Raw genomic sequence first — 21,405 nt, forward strand, 5'->3', positions numbered from 1 at the left:
CGATCTGCGGGACAGGGCTCCATCGGGGACAGAGGGAGCGGAGGCGCTGCCGGGACCGCCGGGATCCCTTTGCCATCTCCCCCGGCCCTGCCGTGCCCGCCGAGGGTCCCCTGGGCATCCCGACCCGGGGGAGCGGGCGGGTGCGTCAGTGTCCACGGTGTGTCCGTGTCGGGCTGTGTGTCGGGGGCTGTGAGTGTGCGTGTCAGGGGGTATTGTCGGGGGGTGTGAGCGTGTCAGGGGGTGTGAGTGTGTCAGGGAGTGTGTCGAGGGGTGTGAGTGTGTCGGGGGTGTGAGTGTGTGTGTCAGGGGGTATTGTCGGGGGGTGTGAGCGTGTCAGGGGGTGTGAGTGCGTCGGGGAGTGTGTCGGGGGGTGTCAGTGTGTGAGGGGGGTGAATGTTTCAGGGGGGTGGGTGTGTCAGGGGGTGTGAGTGTGTCAGGGTGTGTGTCGGGGGGTGTCAGTGTGTCAGGGGGAGTGTGTCGGTGGATGTGAGTGTGTCAGGGGGTGTGAGTGTGTCGGGGGGTGTTAGTGAGTGTGTCAGGGTGTGTGTCGGGGGGTGTCAGTGTGTCGGGGGGTGTGAGTGAGTGTGTCGGGGGTGTGAGCGTGTCGGTGTGTGCACGCTCCACTCCGGGGCTTTGCGCGAGCCGCGCATCAGCGGTAGGAGGGGACAGAGCCGCTCCTGGGGCGCACCGGCAGCCCCGGCTCCGCAGGTGCCGCCCGACCGGCACCGGCACCGCACGGCTCGGCCCGGAACAGCCCGCCTCGGCTCGGCTCGGCTCGGCTCGGCTCGGCTCGGCTCGGCTCGGCTCGGCTCGGCAGGGCGCGGAAGGGAGCGGCCGGAGCCGTGGCAGCCGCGGGACGGGCCGGCGCGGCCGCTCTAAGATGTGCCATGAGCCGCCCGGCCCCGGCGCCGAGCGGCCGCTCCTGAGCCCCGGGCAGCAGCAGCCGCTCCTGTCCCCGCTGCCCCTGGGGCCGTAGGGCCGCGCCGGCCCGAGCCCGACCCAACGATGCCCCATCTCTGGCCGGCGCTCCGCCGCGTCCTCTGGGAATACTGGGCAGCGCTCCTGGTCGGCGGCTTCTGGGGACAGAGCTCGCACGGGATGCCGCATGTCATCCGGATCGGTAAGGGCGGCGGGAGAACTTCGGGAACGGGCGGAGAGCGCGCTGCCCGGGGGATGCGGTACCCGGGGCTGCGGGATGCGCTGTCCGGAGCCGGGGCGGAGGTTCCCCCGGCCAAGGATGCGCTGTCCGGAGCCGGGGGGAAGGATGCGCTGTCCGGGGCTGGGACGCGCTGCCGGGTGCCAGGGTGGAAGGTGCCGGCGGCGAGGCGGGGGCTGTGTCCCGGAACGGAGCAAGAAGCGCTCCCGGTGCCAGCAGCCGCCCCGGGCGAGGTGCCATGGGGGTGCCGGGCACCTTGCGAAGAGAAGAGGAGAGGAGAGGAGAGGAGAGTGCTGTCCCTCTGTCCCTTTCCCCGGGGAAAGGGAACGCTTTGCTCCGGAAAGGAGGAATGCTTTGCCTCTGGAGAGGGAGGATGCTGAATCCGCAAAGACGGGGGATGCCGAGCACCCGGAGAGTAGGGATGCTGATTCCCTGGAGAAGGTGGATTTTTGCTCACGGAGATGCGGGATGCCGAGCCCCCGGAGAGGGGCATGCGGTTGTTTGCGGTACCCGGTGCGAGGAGAGCTGTTGAGCCTGCGGCAATAGGGTGCTGTGCAGGGCTGCTTTGACCCAGGGCTGGATGTGCCCAGAACAAGGGACAGACAGCCCGGGGGGACCGAGTGCCGCTGCCTGGAGGATGCCAGTGGGCTGGCTCCGCTGCAGCTGCTGCTGAGGACCGGGCGTGTTTCATTAAATTGCTGAGGTTCTGGGGAAAATTAATTTTTAATAATGTTACATAAAGTAATTGCACAGATAACATCCTGGGAATGAGTCTGCTATCTTTCTTTTTCTAATTAAACGAGATTCTTGTTTTAATCATGTCATGTAAAGAACGGCACTGATTTCTGTTACATCCCATGCACTTTGCCATTGGTACACATTCCCGGGGATTTGCTGTCTGCCCACTAAAAATTACAAGGACAGGTTTACCTGCCTTTTGACTGTTCAAATTTTAACTCAGAAAAAAACAGTGAAAATTGAATAGATTTGTGAATAATTTTAACTGTAAAAAAAAAAAAAAAAAAAAGGGTCTTACTTTAGCCAGTGCAACTGCACAGCAACAATGTGAAAGCCAGAAAGAGAAAAATGCTGTTCCTGAGGGACAGGTGCTTTTTGAAGTGAAACACTGTCACCTCCAGCACGGCTTGAAGTGGCTGCATGGCCCAGATCGTGTCATGGACAAGGGCTTGATTCCTGCAGGGTGAGCATCTGGTATCCCCCGGACTCCTGTGACTGGGGTGCTCCAGGCAGATGTTACCCCGCGCACATTGTGGTGCCAGGAATATCGGTGGAAAAGGTTAATGGATCTGCCTCCGGGCCTGGGGCCCTGGCGGCTGCTGAACTTTCACCAGAGCCAAGCTGTTTAGTATGCTCAGCCTCCTCCTGGAACAGCTGGAAATGTTTTGTGCCACACAAACCCACTCCCAGGAACGCTGGTTTGTGGTTGCTGACAGGGCTCTGCAGGAGCGGGGAGGAGGCATCAGTCCTGCTGTGAGACCCCTCATTGTGTCACCAGCCTGTCCCCACGGCCAGCCCCGCAGTGCTGGGGTGGCAGAGTGTTGGAGTTTCCCTCCCCGGCAGGTCCCAGGGCTCTGATCGCCTTTGGGACCATGAGCTGCGTGTGCAGGGGGAGCTGTGGCAGCTGGGCTGCCGGGCTGGCAGCTCCTCCTGCTTCGGGCTTGGCAGCAGCGGGGCTGAGGCTGATTCTCGGTGCCCAGAGCCGGCTGCTGCCAGGCTGGAGCTCCGAGGAGGCGGCCAGGGGCGGCTGCAGATGTGGCAGATGCTGGTGGGGAAATGGGCTGGGGCGGCTGCTGAGGCTCCAGGGAACGCTCGCCCGGCTCATGGGAATATTCAGGATACTCAGGAGTATCCCTGGGGGCTCTGTGGAGATGTTTAGTCTCGACGCTCAGTGCCTCAGTTGTCCTGAAAATGGATTTTCCAGGCTCAAAGCAATTGCACAAAAGGACAGAGGAAATTTCAATGCAGAGACTGCTGCCAGCCCGTCATGAAAACACTTGGGTCTGCTGCAGCTCTGCTCCCCTTCACCGGGCAGGGAGGGAGGGATGGAGCCTGGGAGGGAGGGATAGAGGCAAGGAGAGAGAGATGGAGGCAGGGAGGGAGAAATGGAGGCAAGGATAGAGGGATGAAGGCAGGGAGAGATGGAGGCAGGAAGGGAGGGATGGAGGCAAGGAGAGAGAGATGGAGGCAAGGAGAGAGGGATGAAGGCAGGGAGGGAGAGATGAAGGAGGCAAGGAGCGATGGAGGCAGGGAGGGATGGAGGCACAGAGAGAGGGATGAAGGTAGGGATGGAGGGATGGAGGCAGGGAGGAAGGGATAGAGGCACAGAGAGAGGGATGGAGGAAGGGATGGAAGGATGGAGGCAGGAAGGGAGGAAGGGAAGAAGCATTGCCCACTGCAGGAGCACAGCTGTGCCACTGCCAGCACTGCTGTGTCTTCCACAGGAACAATTTCCCTTTACCTGCTGAGAAATCCCACAACAGCCAGCCCCTCATCCAGCCACCTTCTTGATCACTAAAGTAAGAAACTTAAAAGATCAGGAAAAGGCTTTAATCGGGGCTGCAGGGAGATCTGTGTTTACCTTCTCTCTCAGCTAAAACTGGCATCATTTTGTGACCTCTTTTTCAGCCCACTGGAAAACTGCAGCTTCTTGCCCTGCATTAATTTGTGCAAAGATGCCCTGGCTTTCAAGTAATTATTTTAATTATTAGGTTATACCAAGAAGTGCAGAGCACTTAAGTAACTATTGGTTTAGCACTGAAAATCAAACCAGAGAGAAAGCAGGCAACTTCTCAAAGCTCTCTTTTTTCCCCTGTGAAGCTGCCTATTAAAATAAATACAGGGAGAGATATCTAAGAAAGGGAAGAAAAAGCCAAAAACGCTCTTTCTCTCCCCAGTAAAATATAAATATTTAATCTACACATCTAAACATAATCTATACATGCACATGTACAAAGAAAATCTGTGCCTTGTTGCAGGATGGGTTTTTAAAGCAGGACTTTATATCTGAAGCTCCTTCAACAGCTGCTCGGTTATTACGCAATCTGTTAAATATTTGAAAACGCCGTATCAGAAAACACCACCCGGGTGCTCGATTCAGCTCCGAGGTGCCCTGGAGCAGAGGAAGAGGAGGGTGGTGGTGAGAGGAGCAGCCCGTGCTCATCTCGCCGAGGGATGCTGCGCTGCTGCCCGCCCTCACTGCGGCTGAGCCCGGCGCTTCACACCTGGCACCAGGAGCTGCTGAGCATTTGCACCATCGCAGCTAAAGCAGTGCCAGGAGGTGCTTGTGGGACGTGCAGAGCCCCTTTGTCCAACCCTGCACTCGGATTAAACAGCAGCACACAGACAGAGCCTGATGCCATTTTGCAGAGCTGGTGGCACCGTCCCTAACAAAGCAGGGCGGGATGGCTGGGATAGGTGGAGCAGGACTGGCGGCTCCAGCAGACCCTTTTTGTGGCTGAAGCATCATCAGGAATTCCTCCGAGTGATGCTTTTGAGGGATGATGTGTTAGTGAGACACGGTGAGGATCGGACGCCAATGGGCTGAGATCAGTGAATTGTAAAGAACAGACCCCTGGCACTGGGCAGGCAGCAGGAGCTGGATTTGCGGGGTCCTGAGTGGGTTTGCACTCAGGAGCTGGGTTTGGGGGATCCTCAGTGAGTTTACACCCAGGAGCTGGATTTGGGGTGTCCTGAGTGAGTTTGCTCTCAGGATTTGGATTTGAGGTGTCCTGAGTGGGTTTGCATTCAGGAGCTAGATTTGCACTCAGGAGCTGGATTTGCACTCAGGAGCTGGATTCAGGGGGTCCTGAATGGATTTGCACTCAGGGGCTGGATTTGGGAGATCCTGAGTGGGTTTGCACTCAGGAGCTGGGTTTGGGGGGTTCTGCATTCAGGAGCTATATTTGGGGAGTGTCCTGAGTGGGTTTGCACTCAGGAGCTGGATTTGCACTCAGGAGCTGGGTTCGGGGTATCCTGAGTGGGTTTGCACTCAGGAGCTGGATTTGAGGTGTCCTGAGTGGGTTTGCATTCAGGAGATAGATTTGGGGAGCCCTGCATTCAGGAGCTGGATTTGGGGGTGTCCTGAGTGGGTTTGCACTCAGGAGCTGGGTTTGCACTCAGGAGCTGGATTCAGGGGTTCCTGAGTGGGTTTACATTCAGGAGCTGAATTCAGGGGGCCCTGAGTGGGTTTGCACTCAGGTGCTGCTGGATTTGGGAGGTCCTGAGTGGGTTTGCATTCAGGAACTGGATTCGGGGATCCTGAGTGGGTTTGCACTCAGGTGCTGCTGAGAAGGTGACACCACACTGTCCTGCTGCCATCATTGTCCTTGGCCACCCCACTCCAGCCAGGAGTGCCCCTGATGTGCCCCCTGTGTGGGCAAGGGGACAGGAAGGATCCCACTCTTCCCTTGGGTCACCCCAAGCCCAGCTGTGTGCCCTTCTGCAGGAGGAGTGTGCCAGGCCAGAAAATGGGTTCATTTTCCTTATTCCTTATAAAAAGGCATCACCTCCACGTCTGGGTCCTCACTTTTGTGCCAGGATTTTACTGAGATTCTATTCCTGCTGATATTTGTGGCAATAATCCCACCTCAAGCATGTCTGACAGTCCCACTCCTGTATCTCTGAAGTCGCTGTGAGCAGGATCAGTCTCCAGCAAAGCTTTTAAACAAACAACCCTGCGTGAGGAATTTATCGGATTTTATTTCTTGTAGTGTCTTTCGAAGCTGTGTTTGCATAGAGAAGGGGTCAGAACATTGATTGTTTGTATGATTTGCAAGTAACACAGAAAAATACAATCAAATTGGAATCCGTGTGAGAAAAATATCATTGATTATTTTACACAAATACACAGAAAACAAATTATGTGGATAATTATCCTGCTCTGTGTGATTGGCTTTTCTGAGGCTTATTATGCCTGTCAGGAATTTTATTTTGAAGCCACCTTCCCACACTCTGCAAATGAAGTTGTATTTTTAAAAATAAAGCAGAAACAGGCTTTTCCAGGCTGAAAAGGCAGCACCCAAGGGCTGGGAGCTGCACATCCATGGGGGACATGAATGCTGGAGTGGGAATCCTCAGCAAAGCAGTTCCAGGGTTTTTCTGCCTGGTGACCAGAGTGGCCAGAGTGCTTTGGGGTTGGCAGCAGGGTGGTTTTAAATCACTTATTGCCTTTGTAGCTTCTGCTGCATTCCCTTGGGCATTTCTGTGACCGTGCACCCACTGCTCAAGCATTTCATGGTTGATAAAGTTATTTCAGGTCACGAGACGCTTTGTGTGTCAGATAACACATTCTGGTAATTTCAGCAGGATAGGAGGGCGGCAGTGTAAATTGTTTGGTGGTAAATGAATTCTGAATACATTTGAATAACAATGTTAACTCTTTATCGCAGAATAGTCTAATTATTTGATCTTGGCATTCTCTCGAGAACTTCATACAGGAAATTAAGATCAAACCACATAGCAGGAAAGAATAGATTCTCATTTATCACGAGGCAGGAGAGACACCAGAGCAGACAGCTCCGTGCTGGGCTGATACCTCAGGGCACTGGGCACCCTCAGGCTGGGGCAGCAGAGATGGGCACAGCTTGAGGGGTGAGGGAGCCTTGGGGGGCTGGTGGTGAGTGGAGAGAGGGGGCTGCACATGTCCTGACACCGGAACACTGTGAGACACACCGGGACATGCTGACACTCACCGGGACACACTGACACTCACCAGGACACAGTGACACTCACCAGGACACACTGACACACACCGGGACATGCTGACACACACTGGGACACACTGACACTCACCAGGACACACTGACACACACTGGGACACACTGACACTCACCGGGACACACTGACACACACTGGGACACACTGACACTCACTGGGACACACTGACACACACTGGGACACACTGACACACACTGGGACATGCTGACACACACTGGGACATGCTGACACACACTGGGACATACTGACACACACTGGGACACACTGACACACACTGGGACACACTGACACTCACCACGACACACTGACACACACTGGGACACACTGACACACACTGGGACATACTGACACTCACCACGACACACTGACACACACTGGGACATGCTGACACTCACCAGGACACACTGACACTCACCAGGACACAGTGACACACACCAGGACACACTGACACACACTGGGACATGCTGACACTCACTAGGACACACTGACACACACTGGGACACGCTGACACACACCGGGACACACTGACACTCACCGGGACACACTGACACTCACCGGGGCACACTGACACACTCTGGGACATGCTGACACACACTGGGACACACTGACACTCACCGGGACACACTGACACACTCTGGGACATGCTGACACTCACTGGGACACACTGACAGACACTGGGACACAGTGATGCACACTGGGACATGCTGACACACACTGGGACATGCTGACACCAGGACACAGAGACACTCACCAGGACACACAGACCACACTGGGACACCATGACACTCACCAGGACACACTGACACACACTGGGATACCCTGACACACACCAGGACACAGTGACACACACTGGGACACCCTAGCACACAGTGGGACATACTGACACCCTGGGACACACTGACACACACCAGGACACAGTGACACACCTTGGACACCCTGACACTCACCAGGACACACAGGCACACGCCAGGACACACTGACACACACTGGGACACCATGACACCACTCAGACACTGTGACACTTACTGGGACACACTGACACCCTGGGACACAGTGACACACTCTGGTACACACAGACACCCTGGGATACCCTGACACACACTAGGACACCCTGACACACTCTGGGACACTGTGACACACACCAGGACCCACTGACACCCACCAGGACACACTGACACACTCTGGGACACCCTGACACACCCTGGGACACACTGACACCCTGGGACATACTGACACACACCGGGACACCGTGTCACACGTGCCTTTGGCACCTCCTCTCATGCTGCGGTGTCACCTCTGGTTTTACCCCCAGCAGGTGCAAATCCCCCTCTCTGCCCCGAATCTCTGCATCTCGGGTGTTTTTATTAACAAAACCAGGCAGAGCCTGATGTTGGGAGAAGGTTCCTGTAGAGCCTGCCCGGAGCGACACTGAGCTCATCCTGTCCCCGGCAGAGCTGGCTCCCTTTCCCCGGGCAATGAGGCTCTCCTTGGGTACAGAGCAGCGCTTGCAGGGAATCAGCGCTCCTGACTGGCACCCAGCCTCCCCGCCTGTCGCGATATGCGCTGGCGCCCGGCCGGGCCCCGCATCGGCAGAGGGCAGTGCCCCGCCGCGGCTCCGCACCCTCCGCGGAGCAGCGCGGATCCGCAGCGCTCGCACCGAGCTGTGCCGGCAGAGATGCTGGAAATGCTGGAATCTCCTGCCCGGGCAGAGCGGATCCGCAGCGCTCGCACCGAGCTGTGCCGGCAGAGATGCTGGAAATGCTGGAATCTCCTGCCCGGGCAGAGCGGATCCGCAGCGCTCGCACCGAGCTGTGCCGGCAGGGATGCGGTGCTGGAGTCTCCTCCCAAAACAGCACGGATCCACAACGCTCACACCGAGCTGTGCCGGCACAGATGCTGGAGATGCTGGGGATGCTGGAATCTCCTCCTGGGGCAGCGTGGATCCACAGCGCTCGAACAGAGCTGTGCCAGCAGAGATGCTGGAAATGCTGGAGTCTCCTGCCGAGGCAGAGTGGACGTCCAGCGCTTGCACGGAGCTGTGCCAGTTGTGCCAGCAGAGCTGGGGTGCTGGAGTCCCTCCTCCCGGGCAGAGCGGATCTCCAGCGCTCGAACCGAGCTGGATCAGCCGAGATGCTGGAGATGCTGGAGTCTCCTCCCGGGGCAGAGCAGATCTCCAGCACTGGCACCGAGCTGTGGAGATGCTGGAGTCTCCTGCCGGGGCAGAGCAGATCTCCAGCGCTCAAACAGAGCTGTGCCAGCAGAGATGCTGGAAATGCTGGGGATGCTGGAGTCTCTCCTCCCAAAACAGCACAGATCTCCAGCTCTCACACGCAGCTGTGCCAGCAGAACTGCTGGAGATGCTGGAGTCTCCTGCCGGGGCAGAGCAGATCTCCAGCGCTGGCACCGAGCTGTGCCAGCAGAGATGCTGGAGATGCTGGAGTCTCTCCTCCCAAAACAGCACGAATCTCCAGTTCTCGCACAGCTCTCTCTGAGCGAGAGCTGGAGACTCCAGCATCTCCAGCATCTGTGCCAGCTGAGATGCTGGAGATGTTGGAGTCTCTCTTCCCGGGGCAGAGCGGATCTCCAGCGCTCCCACCAAGCCATACCAGCAGAGTGCTGAAAATGCTGGAGTCCCTCCTCCCAGAGTGGAGCAGATCTCCAGCGCTCGAACCGAGCTGTGCTAGCACAGATGTGATGCTGGAGTCTCCTGCCGGGGCAGGGCGGATCTTCAGCGCTCGCACCGAGCTGTGGAGATGCTGGAGTCCCTCCTCCCACAGCGGAGCAGATCTCCAGCGCTCGAACCGAGCTGTGGAGATGCTGGAGTCTCTCCTCCCAAAACAGCACAGATCTCCAGCTCTCACACGGAGCTGTGCCAGCAGAGATGCTGGAGATGCTGGAGTCTCTCCTCCCGGGGCAGAGCGGATCTCCAGCTCTCGCACAGAGCTGTGCCAGCTGAGATGCGGTGCTGGAGTCTCCTCTCGGAGCAGTGGGGATCTCCAGCGCTGGCACCGAGCTGTGGAGGTGCTGGAGTCTCTCCTCCACGAGCAGAGCGGATCTCCAGCATTCGCACAGAATTATGCCAGCTGAGATGCTGGAGATGCTGGAGATGCTGGAGATGCTGGAGTCTCTTGCCGAGGCAGAGTGGATCTCCAGTGCTCGAACAGAGCTGTGCCAGCTGAGCTGCTGGGGATGCTGGAGTCTCTGCACCCAAACCGGCACGAATCTCCAGTGCTCGAATAGAGCTGTGCCAGCTGTGCCAGCTGAGCTGCTGGAGATGCTGGAAGTGCTGGAGGTGCTGGAGTCTCCTCCCGGAGCAGCACAGATCTCCAGCGCTCGAACCGAGCTCTGCCAGGAGAGATGCTGGGGATGCTGGAGTCCCTTGTGGAGGAGACACGGTGGCAAATCCGCCCGTCGCGGTGTCTGTAGCCAGCATTAAGCCTCCTAATCTGGTGTAATGTGTGTCTCCACCAGTTTTGCAATCTCCTTCGCCTTCTCTCGGCTGCAGCTTTACGGCGATGCTGTCTGGGCTGCTCCCTGTGCACAGCAGAGTCTCTGGGAATGGCAGACAGCGAGCTGAAAGCACCGGAGCCACGGAGGGGGGATAGAGGGGAAGGTTGAGAGGAGCTGAGGGCTGAACGAGAGGATCAGAACTGCTCCATGGCAGGAACAGGAGTGCTGTGCCCCTGCTCGGTTTGCCAGGCAGGGACTGTCGCAGTGTGGGCCGATGCAGAGGGGATTTCAGTAGGATGGGGGTTCATGCATTGGTATATGGATTTGTGTTATTGACAGTGAAAACAGGGGTGATGTGCTGCTATTTACCACTTGTGATAAAGACTAAAACAGACGCAGGTCCTTAGCACAAGCGAGAGCTCTTAAAGCAGGTGGAGGGCTCAGCTCGTTGCTTTGTCATTGCTCCTGCACCAGCTTTTCTTTGTGGTCGCATTTGTTAACCCTTTCTGCCTCCTCTCACCCCCCTTTGCTATGCTGCCCCCGGGGGAGCCACAGCTCCAGTGCTCCAGTGTGAGACTCTCACCTCTCCAGCATTACCTGGCTCCTTGTGCTTTAAATCTGCAGCGAGACTGAGCATGAACACACAAATACGGATGTGACTGCTCTGTTATTTCTGGCAGGGAAGATCATCAGCCAAACGCGGTTCAGCTGCAAGCGGCTGAGGAGAGCGTGGGGTACCCCTGCGTCAGAGGCAACCCCAGAGCTGCTCTGAGCTTCCCCCACGCTGCTCAGCTCTGCAGCACTGGCAGGAAGAGAGGAGAGCAGACACCAGCCTTGGGCACCACAGAGTATCTCTATTATTCAATACTTCAGTCCAGGGACCTCGTTAGACTTCGGCTTTTTTGCTGTGCCCCAGCCAAGAAGCTGCACTCCCCAGCGTGGGGTCAGATTCAGAGAATAAAAATAAGTATTGGGAAGTAATAAGGGAACAACTGGCACATTCTGTGTCAGCTTCTTGTGCCTGGGACATTCAGCACAGCAGTGTGACCTGGAAAGCAGCAGGAGGGACTGGGCTTCCAAAGGCACGGATGCTGTGGGGACATTTGGAGAAGTTTTTAAGCACAGATAAACCAGCTAATACCAAAGGCATGAAACAGAGACTTAAAATTACATAAGTGTTCAGATAAATTTGTGAATTTGGTCCTTGCACTTTGCACATTGCTCTGGAAATTGGGCACTGGGGATCCCCTCTAAGGGGTACCCATCTCCCCTGGACTGGAGCACTCAGTGTTACACAGGCTTTTGTGACAAAGTCCAATTTCTCCCTGGCACCTGCAAGCAGCAGTTTGGGTGGAAATGGTGGTTCCTGCCTCCAGTAAGGACTGGGATGAGGCCACAGCCTGCCCTGGCACTCATTAACTCGTAATGACATCTGATGGTTTTGATATTTCCTTTGTTCCCACTGGGGACTTGGGGGTGAACAGAGCAGATCTCTGAACTCCCCAGCTCCCAGGTGAGTAGGAAGGTACATCATTCCCAAAATAACAGAGCTGGTTCTGCAGAGCCCAAACTCGATTAGAGCCGTGGAATGTACGGGGAGAGAGCCGGCGGCACCGTGGGCGGCTCCCCCACTCTAATGAATAGACGGCTGTCAGCTGGCACTCTTCTCCCAGGATGAAGCAGTAAATAAATCTGGTATAACCCACAAATTTAGCAGAGTTACGGCTGTCTGTGGGGACTGAGGTGTTAGACTCGTTGGTTAGTTTTGCAGTGAATTCGAAGCGCTCTGAGGGAAGTCACCGCAGTGATTTGAAATTCCACCCCCTGTGAGACACCGTGCCTGCCTGGGCTGACGGGGATTTTTCCTGCCTGCAGCAGAAGTTTTGTGCTGGGAACGGGGTGGATTCTGTTCTGAATGGAACAAAAAGTCTCAACACCTGCTCTGCAGAGGAGACAAGGATGGATGTCAGAACCTCAGAGTGCTTTGGGTTGGAAGGGACGTGAAAACTCAGCTCATTCCACAGTCTCAGAATGCTTTGGGTTGGAAGGGACATGAAAACTCAGCTCATTCCACAGTCTCAGAATGCTTTGGGTTGGAAGGGACATCAAAGATCATCTCATTCCACCCCCTTGCCATGGCAGGATACCTTCCACTGTCCCAGGGTACTCCAAGCCTTGTCCAACCTGGCCCTGGACACTTCCAGGATGGGGCTGATGTTCCCCTGGGGCTCTGTCACTATATGACACGAAATAAAACAATGCACACACACTGTTGTTCTTAAGGTAAAAAGAGGGAAGTTTATTTTCTCACTCCAACATTTATAGATTTCCAAAAGTGACAGTGCATTGGAGGGTGACAGTGCCACCTCTCCAATGACAAACCAACAGTCCATCAAATTTCCTCTATAAAAATGCAAAACAATAAGTTATTTACAGAAAGCACGTGAGAAAGTTCGTTACAAAAGTGTAAACATCAGAAGGCTTAGAAAAACTTAAAAAATCAGGGCAGCAGGGCTCTGTCAGATCACCCTGCCCACTGCTGGCACCAAGAACAGCCCCTCAGCCACGCCAGGGAGGTTCCCTCCCTGCAGAGCCTTGGGACAGACACCAGTCCTTTAGCACTGCAGAACTCTGAGATATTCCTTTATCAGATGTGCAGCAAAAGGTACATAATGATTAGCCTCAAAAGCTTTAGCTTTTTCATTGCCCATGCGAGACAGATTTATAATATTTCCCCTTTCTTTTCTAACACGGGATTCTTAGTGCAGACAGTGATTTATTGAACAATCAATTTCCTTATCTACGTAACACATTCAGGTGATCCATCAACGCCAGATAATCAATCCAGCTCGGGATTTTAAGTGTATATATGTATACTTGTATATATTTTTTCCTCCTCTACTGTTGTCAGGCCAAGTAATGTCTCCCTTTCTTTGCTCCTTTCCTTTCCCAGTGACTCCTGTTTATGATGTGTAAAAGAAACCCCCCAACGTTATATTACACCTTGTAAGTTTTACAGTACTTGAGAGGTTTATGTGCTATGAATGTAAAGGGCAATGCAATAACGCAAAGGGCAGTGAGACATTTTTAAGCACAGAAGGATATACACAGAGCTGAGGAGATAAATCTGGGTGGATAATCGTCCCACTGTGTCTCTCCTATTTATGAGAGGGAAAGACATTCGCTGCAAATCATGCTTCAGGTCACTCGTGCTCTGGTCTCTGCTCTGCTCTGCATTATTGGCTGCTTTAACTGCTCTTAATCTGCTTTGGGGTCTCTGTGCTGGTTTGGAGCAGTGTGCTGGCCCAGCAGAGGGGGCTCAGCCCAGGTGGGGTGGGATTCCTCATGGCTGAGGGGGTACATTTGTGCTGTGCTGGTGTGAAAAATACCAATCACTTGTTTTAAAATTTTAAAAAATTTAATAGTAATAAAATGGTTAAAAAAATAGTAAAATGTATCTAAATAAATAAATATGTAAAAATAAATATATAAAAATAACTTGTATATATAATATACTATATACATGTATACATATATACACATATACATATATACATATATACATATATACATATATACATATATACATATATACATATATACATATATACATATATCAAAATAGAAAATATAAAAATAAAAAAAAAAAAATATATATATATATATATATATATATATATATATATATATATTAAAGCAATAAGAATCTGGACAATCACAGTTAGGACAATAACGGACAATAAAAAAGCAAAGAATTATGAACCTTTCCTCAAAAAAGCATGTCTACTAACAAAGGATTAACCCTTAAAAGCAACAGCCTGTTGCATATTCATACATCTCATACATGATGCAAACATTCCTTTCAAACTAGGGATTTTTCTGTTTATTGCCAATTTCTCCCCCTTCATCTTGTTTGGTTCCACGGGGGCTGAAAGGAGGTAGAAGCAGCCTGGTTCTTCCTGCAATATTTCTTCTCTTTGGGATTTTAATGTCTTTTTGCTGTTATCTCTGTGCAAAGAATTTCTTGATAATCTTATCCATTCCTTGAGCTAGTTAGAAAAGTATCTTACATCTCATAGTTTCTATTTTAATATTATGTTGTAGTCTGAACTTATATTTAACGCACTGCTTAAAAGGATTAATACAGCAGAACTTTCTAACATAATACATATCATATTCATTTAATATTTGTGAAAAGCCAATCATAAAATGGGCATTTTTCACAAATGGGGTACGTGGAATTTGATGTGTGAGTTGGGAAAGGGCTGAGCTGGGGAAGGAGCTGTAGGAGGGAGTCAGAGGAGTCACAGCTGCCAAGTCTGGAGCTTATGGGTGGTTGAGCTGGGGAAGAGGAGCCTGGGTTCAGCCTCCCACAGTCTGGGTGTTCATGCTGGGGTTGGGGCTGGGTAGGAAACTGTTCTGAGAATAGGTCTGGGAACTTCAGCTCACACTGTTCCTGCAGGATGGGAGCTTCTCCTCGGGGGCATTCAGATTTATGAAACAAGCAAGCCATGAGTCTCTCTCAAATGTGAATATTCAGAATCCAGCATTTGCAATCAGCAGTAGAATTGGAGACAAAATGCCATTACTTTCAGAGGTCAAGACAAGTTGTACACAAAGGTCATTGTTCCATTCAAAATCCAATTTGTTTTTTGGGCTTAGGATGGCAGAAACGCTGATGGTTTTGTTATTGCCACATGTTGGGTACTTTCTGTGCAGGAAAAGATTTTGTCTTAATTACTTTCAGTTTTAACTGTCTGGCACAGAGATGGGATTTTCCTGATTTGAACCATCTCTTCAAAAGTTGAGAATTAGACAGACTGAAAACCTTGAGGTGTGGCAGAGCCCCATGGAGCTCCCAGGAGCAGGAGCTGGCGGCTGCTGTCCTGCTTCCCATGGTGGCAGCAGCTCTCCAGGATGTCCCTGGGATGGGAGGAGAAGGAGCTGCAGGAAAATCTCTGAATCCATTTCCCTCCCATCCAAGCAGTTCTGCAGAGCCCAGCACCTCCTGCAGCTCCAGGTGCTGCTTCTTTCAGCAGCAATGCCATTACCATTTTAAGCTGAACCAGGGACTTGTAAAAAGGGTGTTCTTGGTTTAAATCTCTGGTCTATAAAATCTTAAGGACCTGCTCCTTCTTTATAGGGAAAGAAAACCATTTTCTTCCTCGTTTTATGCACTTTTCTTCTTGCGAATTTTTATTTCTGCAAAAGCAGGTTTTGTCATCTTTGCTTAGACAAAATTCAAAGTAAGACCCTGGATGTTTTGCTTCAGGGTGGCATCTCAGCTTGGCTCATAATATTTGAATGGAAATAGGATCTGCAGTTTTCTCTCCTATTCATCTACGTGATGGCAAAAGGGCCGTCCAGAACGGGTGTTGCAAAATCTTAGATGAAGCTGATAACATTTTTTAAAATGGAGGGCTTGTCCTTGCACAGTTTATCAAATTTCCTTTAGGTTAAAGTTACAAATGAAGTGTTGAATACAAGAAATGCTCAGTTCTTTGAGCAGCTACCTTCTACCCTGTGGTGTATTTCAATAGCCAGGACTGACTTTGGATGTGTGCTTATCTATTCATAAAGGATCAGTAAATAAAATAGTTAGAACCATCTTTACCTAATTTTCTCAGACATCAATGCAGTGGTTTCTATTTGAGTGGTTTTCTTTTCTGCAGTGCAACTTCATCTATGAAATGTGGCAATTTCAGTTGCTGCATCCATTTCTTCCTACTGAAGCGAGAGCAATGGCTCAGAACACCCAAAATCCAGCCTGAGCTGCAGATCCCTCTCTTTACACTTTGGATTTGCATTTATTTTAGAATTTTTCTGAGGCAATTCCCACTTAATTGACTGTCACTCCCTTTCCTTCTCTCTCCTACTCCAAGGATCACACACACACTTGGTGCCCCTGGCACAGCCACTCCCTCTGTGACTTTCATCTCAGCTGCTCCTCATCCCCAGGCCTCAAAAGTGGAGGGAAGAGAGATGAGCACAGCTGAAATCCTGAACAAGCTGTACTTCCTGGTATTTTAAGAAAATGCTGAATTTTGAGAAAATTCAGAGTTTCCTCAGCAGCTGGATGAGAATTTTTCACTTCACCCCCAGAATGTTCCTGGCTTCCTAAAGATGCTGTGAGGTGCCACCAGCCTGGGTGACAGCACTGGTGACACTCTGAGCACCCACACTGACCCCACCACTATGTGCACATGATTTAAAGGGAAGTTTCCCCCCAGCCTGGTGACCATGGATATTTAATGCTGGCCCAGGCACCTCTATATTTTGTGTTATAGGTCTCTATATTCTGTGTTATTAAGGTCATTCTATGTGGTTACACGACTCTTTGTGCTCTGCGAGGGTTTGTGGGGAAACCAATTTCCGTATGAATTATGGAAGTTGATACCAACAGGGCTGTAATTCGTAAATTGTTCTGACAGCAACATTTTGTAACAGAACACAGAGAAACCAGGGTAATAAAACTTGCCATTAAGGGAGTGGACTTGTGAGTCCTAGAAAGAAATCTTGTCCGAGGATTATTTATGATCATTGCACACCAAAATGTGTTTTTGCATTTTTATTGCTGGCAAATTACTTGTAAACCCACCAGGGAGCTAATGATTTTTCCTCTGAGGCCATGCAACTTCGTTTTGGTTTATATATATATATCCATTTCTGCCACCAGTTAAGCTGTCACTTTTGATTTAGATTAACAATAATTATTTCAAAATAGCTCAGGTGTTAAAGGGTGAACTGCCCTTTGACTCCAGCTGACAAAATCCACAGGGCAGTGATTCCAAAGGGGAATGGTGGTGCCTTGGCAGGTTTTCCCTGGATCACTGGAAAGGTGCTAACCACCTCTAATGGGGAGCACGGATTATTTATGTTCTTCTGCTGCTTCTCATTAATTTTTCAGAGCACTTGCTTGAAGAGTTCCGACTTCTCTGCTCCTTCATTAGCGTTACCTGTTCAGCAGCGTGCAGCAGGGGAGGTGACACTTCTGAAAGGAGATTTCTGCTTTGCAGGGGGAGAACAGCAGCAGGAAGCTCTGGACACGGAGCTGGGAGAAGGGACAAGGTTTTAGAGAGGTTTTAGAGAGGTTTTAGAGAGGTTTTAGAGAGGTTTTAGGTTTCAGTGGCCTGAGCCTGCCTGGTGGCTCCTGTGAAAAATGCTAATCACTTTTCTGTAGAATTTTAAAAGTTTGATAGTAATAAAATGGTTCTAAAAATAGTAATATAATTAGAGTAATAAAAATTTGGACAATTAGGATTTAGCACAATATGAGACAGTAAAAAGAAAGAGTTATGGACAGTCCAGGTAGCTTTTCTGGGTAAAATAAGCCTGAAAAAGGACCCACGTTAACAGAGGATTAACCCTTAAAAGCAACAGCCTGTTGCACATTCATACACCTCATACATGATGCATAAATTCCATTCAAACATAGGATTCTGTCTGGTCAGTGTCAACTTCTTCCTCATAATCCTGATGCCTCTTCACGGCTGAGCAAGGCAGGAAGAACTCGATAAGAGAGCAATAAATTATTTTTCTCTGAAAGATTTAGATGTCCTGTAGCTGTTATCTCAGTGCAAGTCCTCTCTTAAAAAAGTACCTTACATAGCATAGTTTCTATTATAACATTTTGTTATAACCTAGAACTAAATTTAACACACTACTTAAGAGAATTAATACAGCATCACTTTCTAAGACAACACATATAATATTCATTTTAATATTTGCCAAAAGCCAATCATAAAATACACATTTTTCACACTCCCATCACCCAGGGCTGGTTGCGTGTGCTGGGCCACCCTGGAGCCCTCCAGGGCAGTGCAGCTGTCCCAGACCCAGCACTCGATGGCTTTTCAGCATCAGTGATGTCAGAATTCAGGACATCCCTCTGTCTGTCCTGGACTGCCAGGACCCTGCCAGGGGGCTCAGAGACCCTGGCACAGAGCCCAAAATGCCCCTGTGACTTTGATTATGACCCATGGAGCAAATTACCAACCTTAGATGAGGATCTGCAAGCCACGACAGTTTGAGTAGAATGACAGTGAATTTATCACAGAGTGAAAAATAGATTTTTGGGGTTTTTAGAATGGGGGTTCAGGGGGCAAGATGGAGGAATCTGGGCATGTCCAGCCTTTCTCCTTCTTCTTCTTGGCCTCCATCTTCTGCTGTGAGGGTGGCACTTTTAGATTAGTTTAGAGTAGAAGCTCACTGTCTAACATAGGTGATAGGTATTGGAAAGTAACTGTAAATATTGTACATGTAGGTTTTTTTAATATAAAAAGATGACAACACTGCCCCAGGGGCAGGCAGAGTGCCTCTGTCTGTCTTGCTGAGTGGCCCTTGGCTGGACAGGAGAAAGAATTTTATAGATAAGAAAAAATAAACAACCTTGAGACCGAAAACTGAAGAGTTCTGACTCCTTCTTCGAGCACCAGGCTGGGAAAAGAGACTTTGTAACACATTTCGGGGTCACTGTGAGCAGCAGAGACTCCGAGACACTGAGGGGTCCCTCTGCAGCCATCACTGCTCCTGCTCCCTCCCTGACAGTTCAGCTGTGCCCCCATTGTGTCCTGTCCCCAAATGCCACCAGGGCCTCAGTGCCACTTCACAGGACAGCAGCTTTTACCCTTTTCCTCCCAGGGATGCTCCAGTCACTCCCAACAGGAACACCCCGGCTGCAGGGAGCAGCAGGGAGCTCAAGATCAGCCTTACAAAGGTTAAGGGAGCACTAAATTATTCCTGGCTGTGGCTCCCAGGGTGATGACACCTCTTGTTTTGTGATGTGCAACCTTGGGCAGCCTTTTCTGGTGCAAAAGAGGCAAAAGCTGCCCCCAGGGACCACTCAGTGGTGCCCACCCACTGCTGTCAGCCCAGCTGGCATCCCCTGGGCACAAGCAGCAAATGGATGGAGATGTTTGTTAGATTTTGGGGGTCATGGGACATTTGTACATTCATTACCAAAGTCACTAATGACTAATTGCATTTTTGATCGTAACAGAAGAGTTTTGTTAGAGCCACGTTTCCTTTATGGATTTTCAAAGCCTTATTTTTAGAGGGATCGTTTTTGATCTGTTGTTGGCTCCTCTTCTGCTCTATTACAGACTCCCTGCATGGCTTTGAACAAATGGCTTTGCTCTTCTTTTCCTTAATTCTCTACTTGTAAAATAGGGCTGAGCACACCAGCAGCTCCTCTGGGCTGTGGGGATGGGAAGGGTTTAGAGCCTGCAGATGTCAGTAGCTGAGCTTGCCACACCCAGCAGGATCTTTGAGGCAGAACAAACAGATTTGAGCAGGCACAGCCCTATTACCAGTGAAATACTGAGATTATAACCCAGGACTCTCTGACTGGAGCAATTCTGGGGAATAAAAAAAAAAGAGTATCCTAAATACACTTAACTGCTTATTTAATGTAGATTTTAAAAGTTATTTATCGAAATTTAGCAACTGTTTACTCAATCCACTACTGGAAAGCCTTTAAAACATACTCTTAATAATCCCTTTGTATTTAACTAATGTACAATAGCGTGTGCTATTACATTGCAATTACATCCTATTTGAGGCACTTAATTAAAAGGGAGGCTGTAATGAGCTCCCAATTGTTTGGCTCCTCAGCCAGACCCACACGATGGAGGATTCTGCCTGTCAGTGGTGCCAGGCTCATCCTGGAATGACACAGTGGCAGCGTGGAGCTGCTGCATGTAAGCCTGGGCCTGGGTCCATTTGGGGCTAGGTATGTGTGGGGCTCTTCAATTTGGGCTTGGGTCCATTTGGGGCTGGATTTGTGTGAGACTGGTCCATTTGGGACTGGTTCCACATGGAGCTGGGTCTGTGTGGGGCTGGGTCTGTGTGGGGCTGGTCCCTTTGGGGCTGGGTTTGTGTGGGGCTGGTTCATTTGTGGCTGGTCTGTTTGGGGCTGGTTCTGTGTGGGGCTGGTTCCATGTGGGGTTGGGTCTGTTTGGGACTGGGTTTGTGTGAGACTGGTCCATTTGGGACTGGTTCCACGTGGAGCTGGGTCTGTGTGGGGCTGGTCCCTTTGGGGCTGGGTTTGTGTGGGGCTGGGTTTGTGTGGGGCTGGTTCCATTTGGGGCTGGTCTATTTGGGGCTGGTTCTGTGTGAGTCTGGGTCCATTTGGGTCTGATCTATTTGGGGCTGGGTCTGTGTGGGTCTGGGTCCATGTGGGGCTGGTCCATGTGAGGCTGGGTCTGTGTGGGGCTGGGTCCATCTGGGACCTGTGTGGAGCTGGTTCCATGTGGAGCTGTGTCCATGTGGGGCTGCTTCATGTGAGGCTGAGGTTTTTTGTGAGGCTGGATCAGCAGGGCCTTGACCCCATAGGGCTCTCAGGCCCTGGGGATCTCTCCCACTCCATATGGGATGGCTTCAATCTTCTCCTCCTCTCTGGGAGAGAGGCTGGACCATAGACACTTTATGAATCTGGATTCCAAGGACTGGAATGTCTCTGATCAAGTGTGCTCTTCAGAGGCAATTGCCCATCCCAGCAGCTCTGGCTTCAGCACTGCCATGGGAACCAGCAGCAGGAGCCTGCCCTGCAGGAGCCACCTCCAGCTTTGGCCACGAGTTCTGGTGTGGAAGGGGCAGCAAGTTCTGATGTGGAAGGACAACTTTGGAAGGCGCACCAAGGCCAGAATGCTGCGTGATGTTCATGGGAACCTTGGGAATCTTGCTCTGTGCCTGAGCATCACATGGCCTGCCCTGCTCTGCCCTGGCCTCTCCACAGCGGGGAATCACAAACCTGGCACACAGTGCCCTGCTGGGAATCACAAACCTGGCACACAGTGCCATGCTGGGAACCATAAATCATAAATCACAGTGCCCTGCTGGGAATCATAAACCTGGCACACAGTGCCATGCTGGTGTGGTCACCCTGCCCCGTGCCAGGCTGGCTCTGTGCAAGAGCTCTCATACATCTGTCTGCAGCCAGCTGCTTGCCATCCCACCAAGTGGCTGCTCTGCTTCTCTCAAATAAAAAATAATAATCCAAGCCCCCTTTAATTCAAGGCTGTTTGAAATCAGAAGTGACAGCAGCTTTGTGCTCGCTCCATGGC

General features: G+C 51.3%; 1 protein-coding gene across 1 annotated transcript in view; it reads left to right on the forward strand.

Annotated features, from left to right (window-relative positions):
* The first annotated feature begins 1,005 nt into the window (after nucleotides 1-1,005).
* Nucleotides 1,006-21,405, forward strand: part of GRIK3 (glutamate ionotropic receptor kainate type subunit 3) — a 126,029-nt gene continuing 105,629 nt past the window's right edge. The window contains exon 1 of the mRNA XM_058819929.1: nucleotides 1,006-1,120. Within this exon, the coding sequence (XP_058675912.1) occupies nucleotides 1,006-1,120 (115 nt within the window). The remainder of the gene's footprint in view (nucleotides 1,121-21,405) is intronic.

This window comes from Ammospiza caudacuta, chromosome 25 (genome assembly GCF_027887145.1).
Source record: "Ammospiza caudacuta isolate bAmmCau1 chromosome 25, bAmmCau1.pri, whole genome shotgun sequence".
Taxonomy (NCBI): Eukaryota; Metazoa; Chordata; class Aves; order Passeriformes; family Passerellidae; genus Ammospiza; species Ammospiza caudacuta.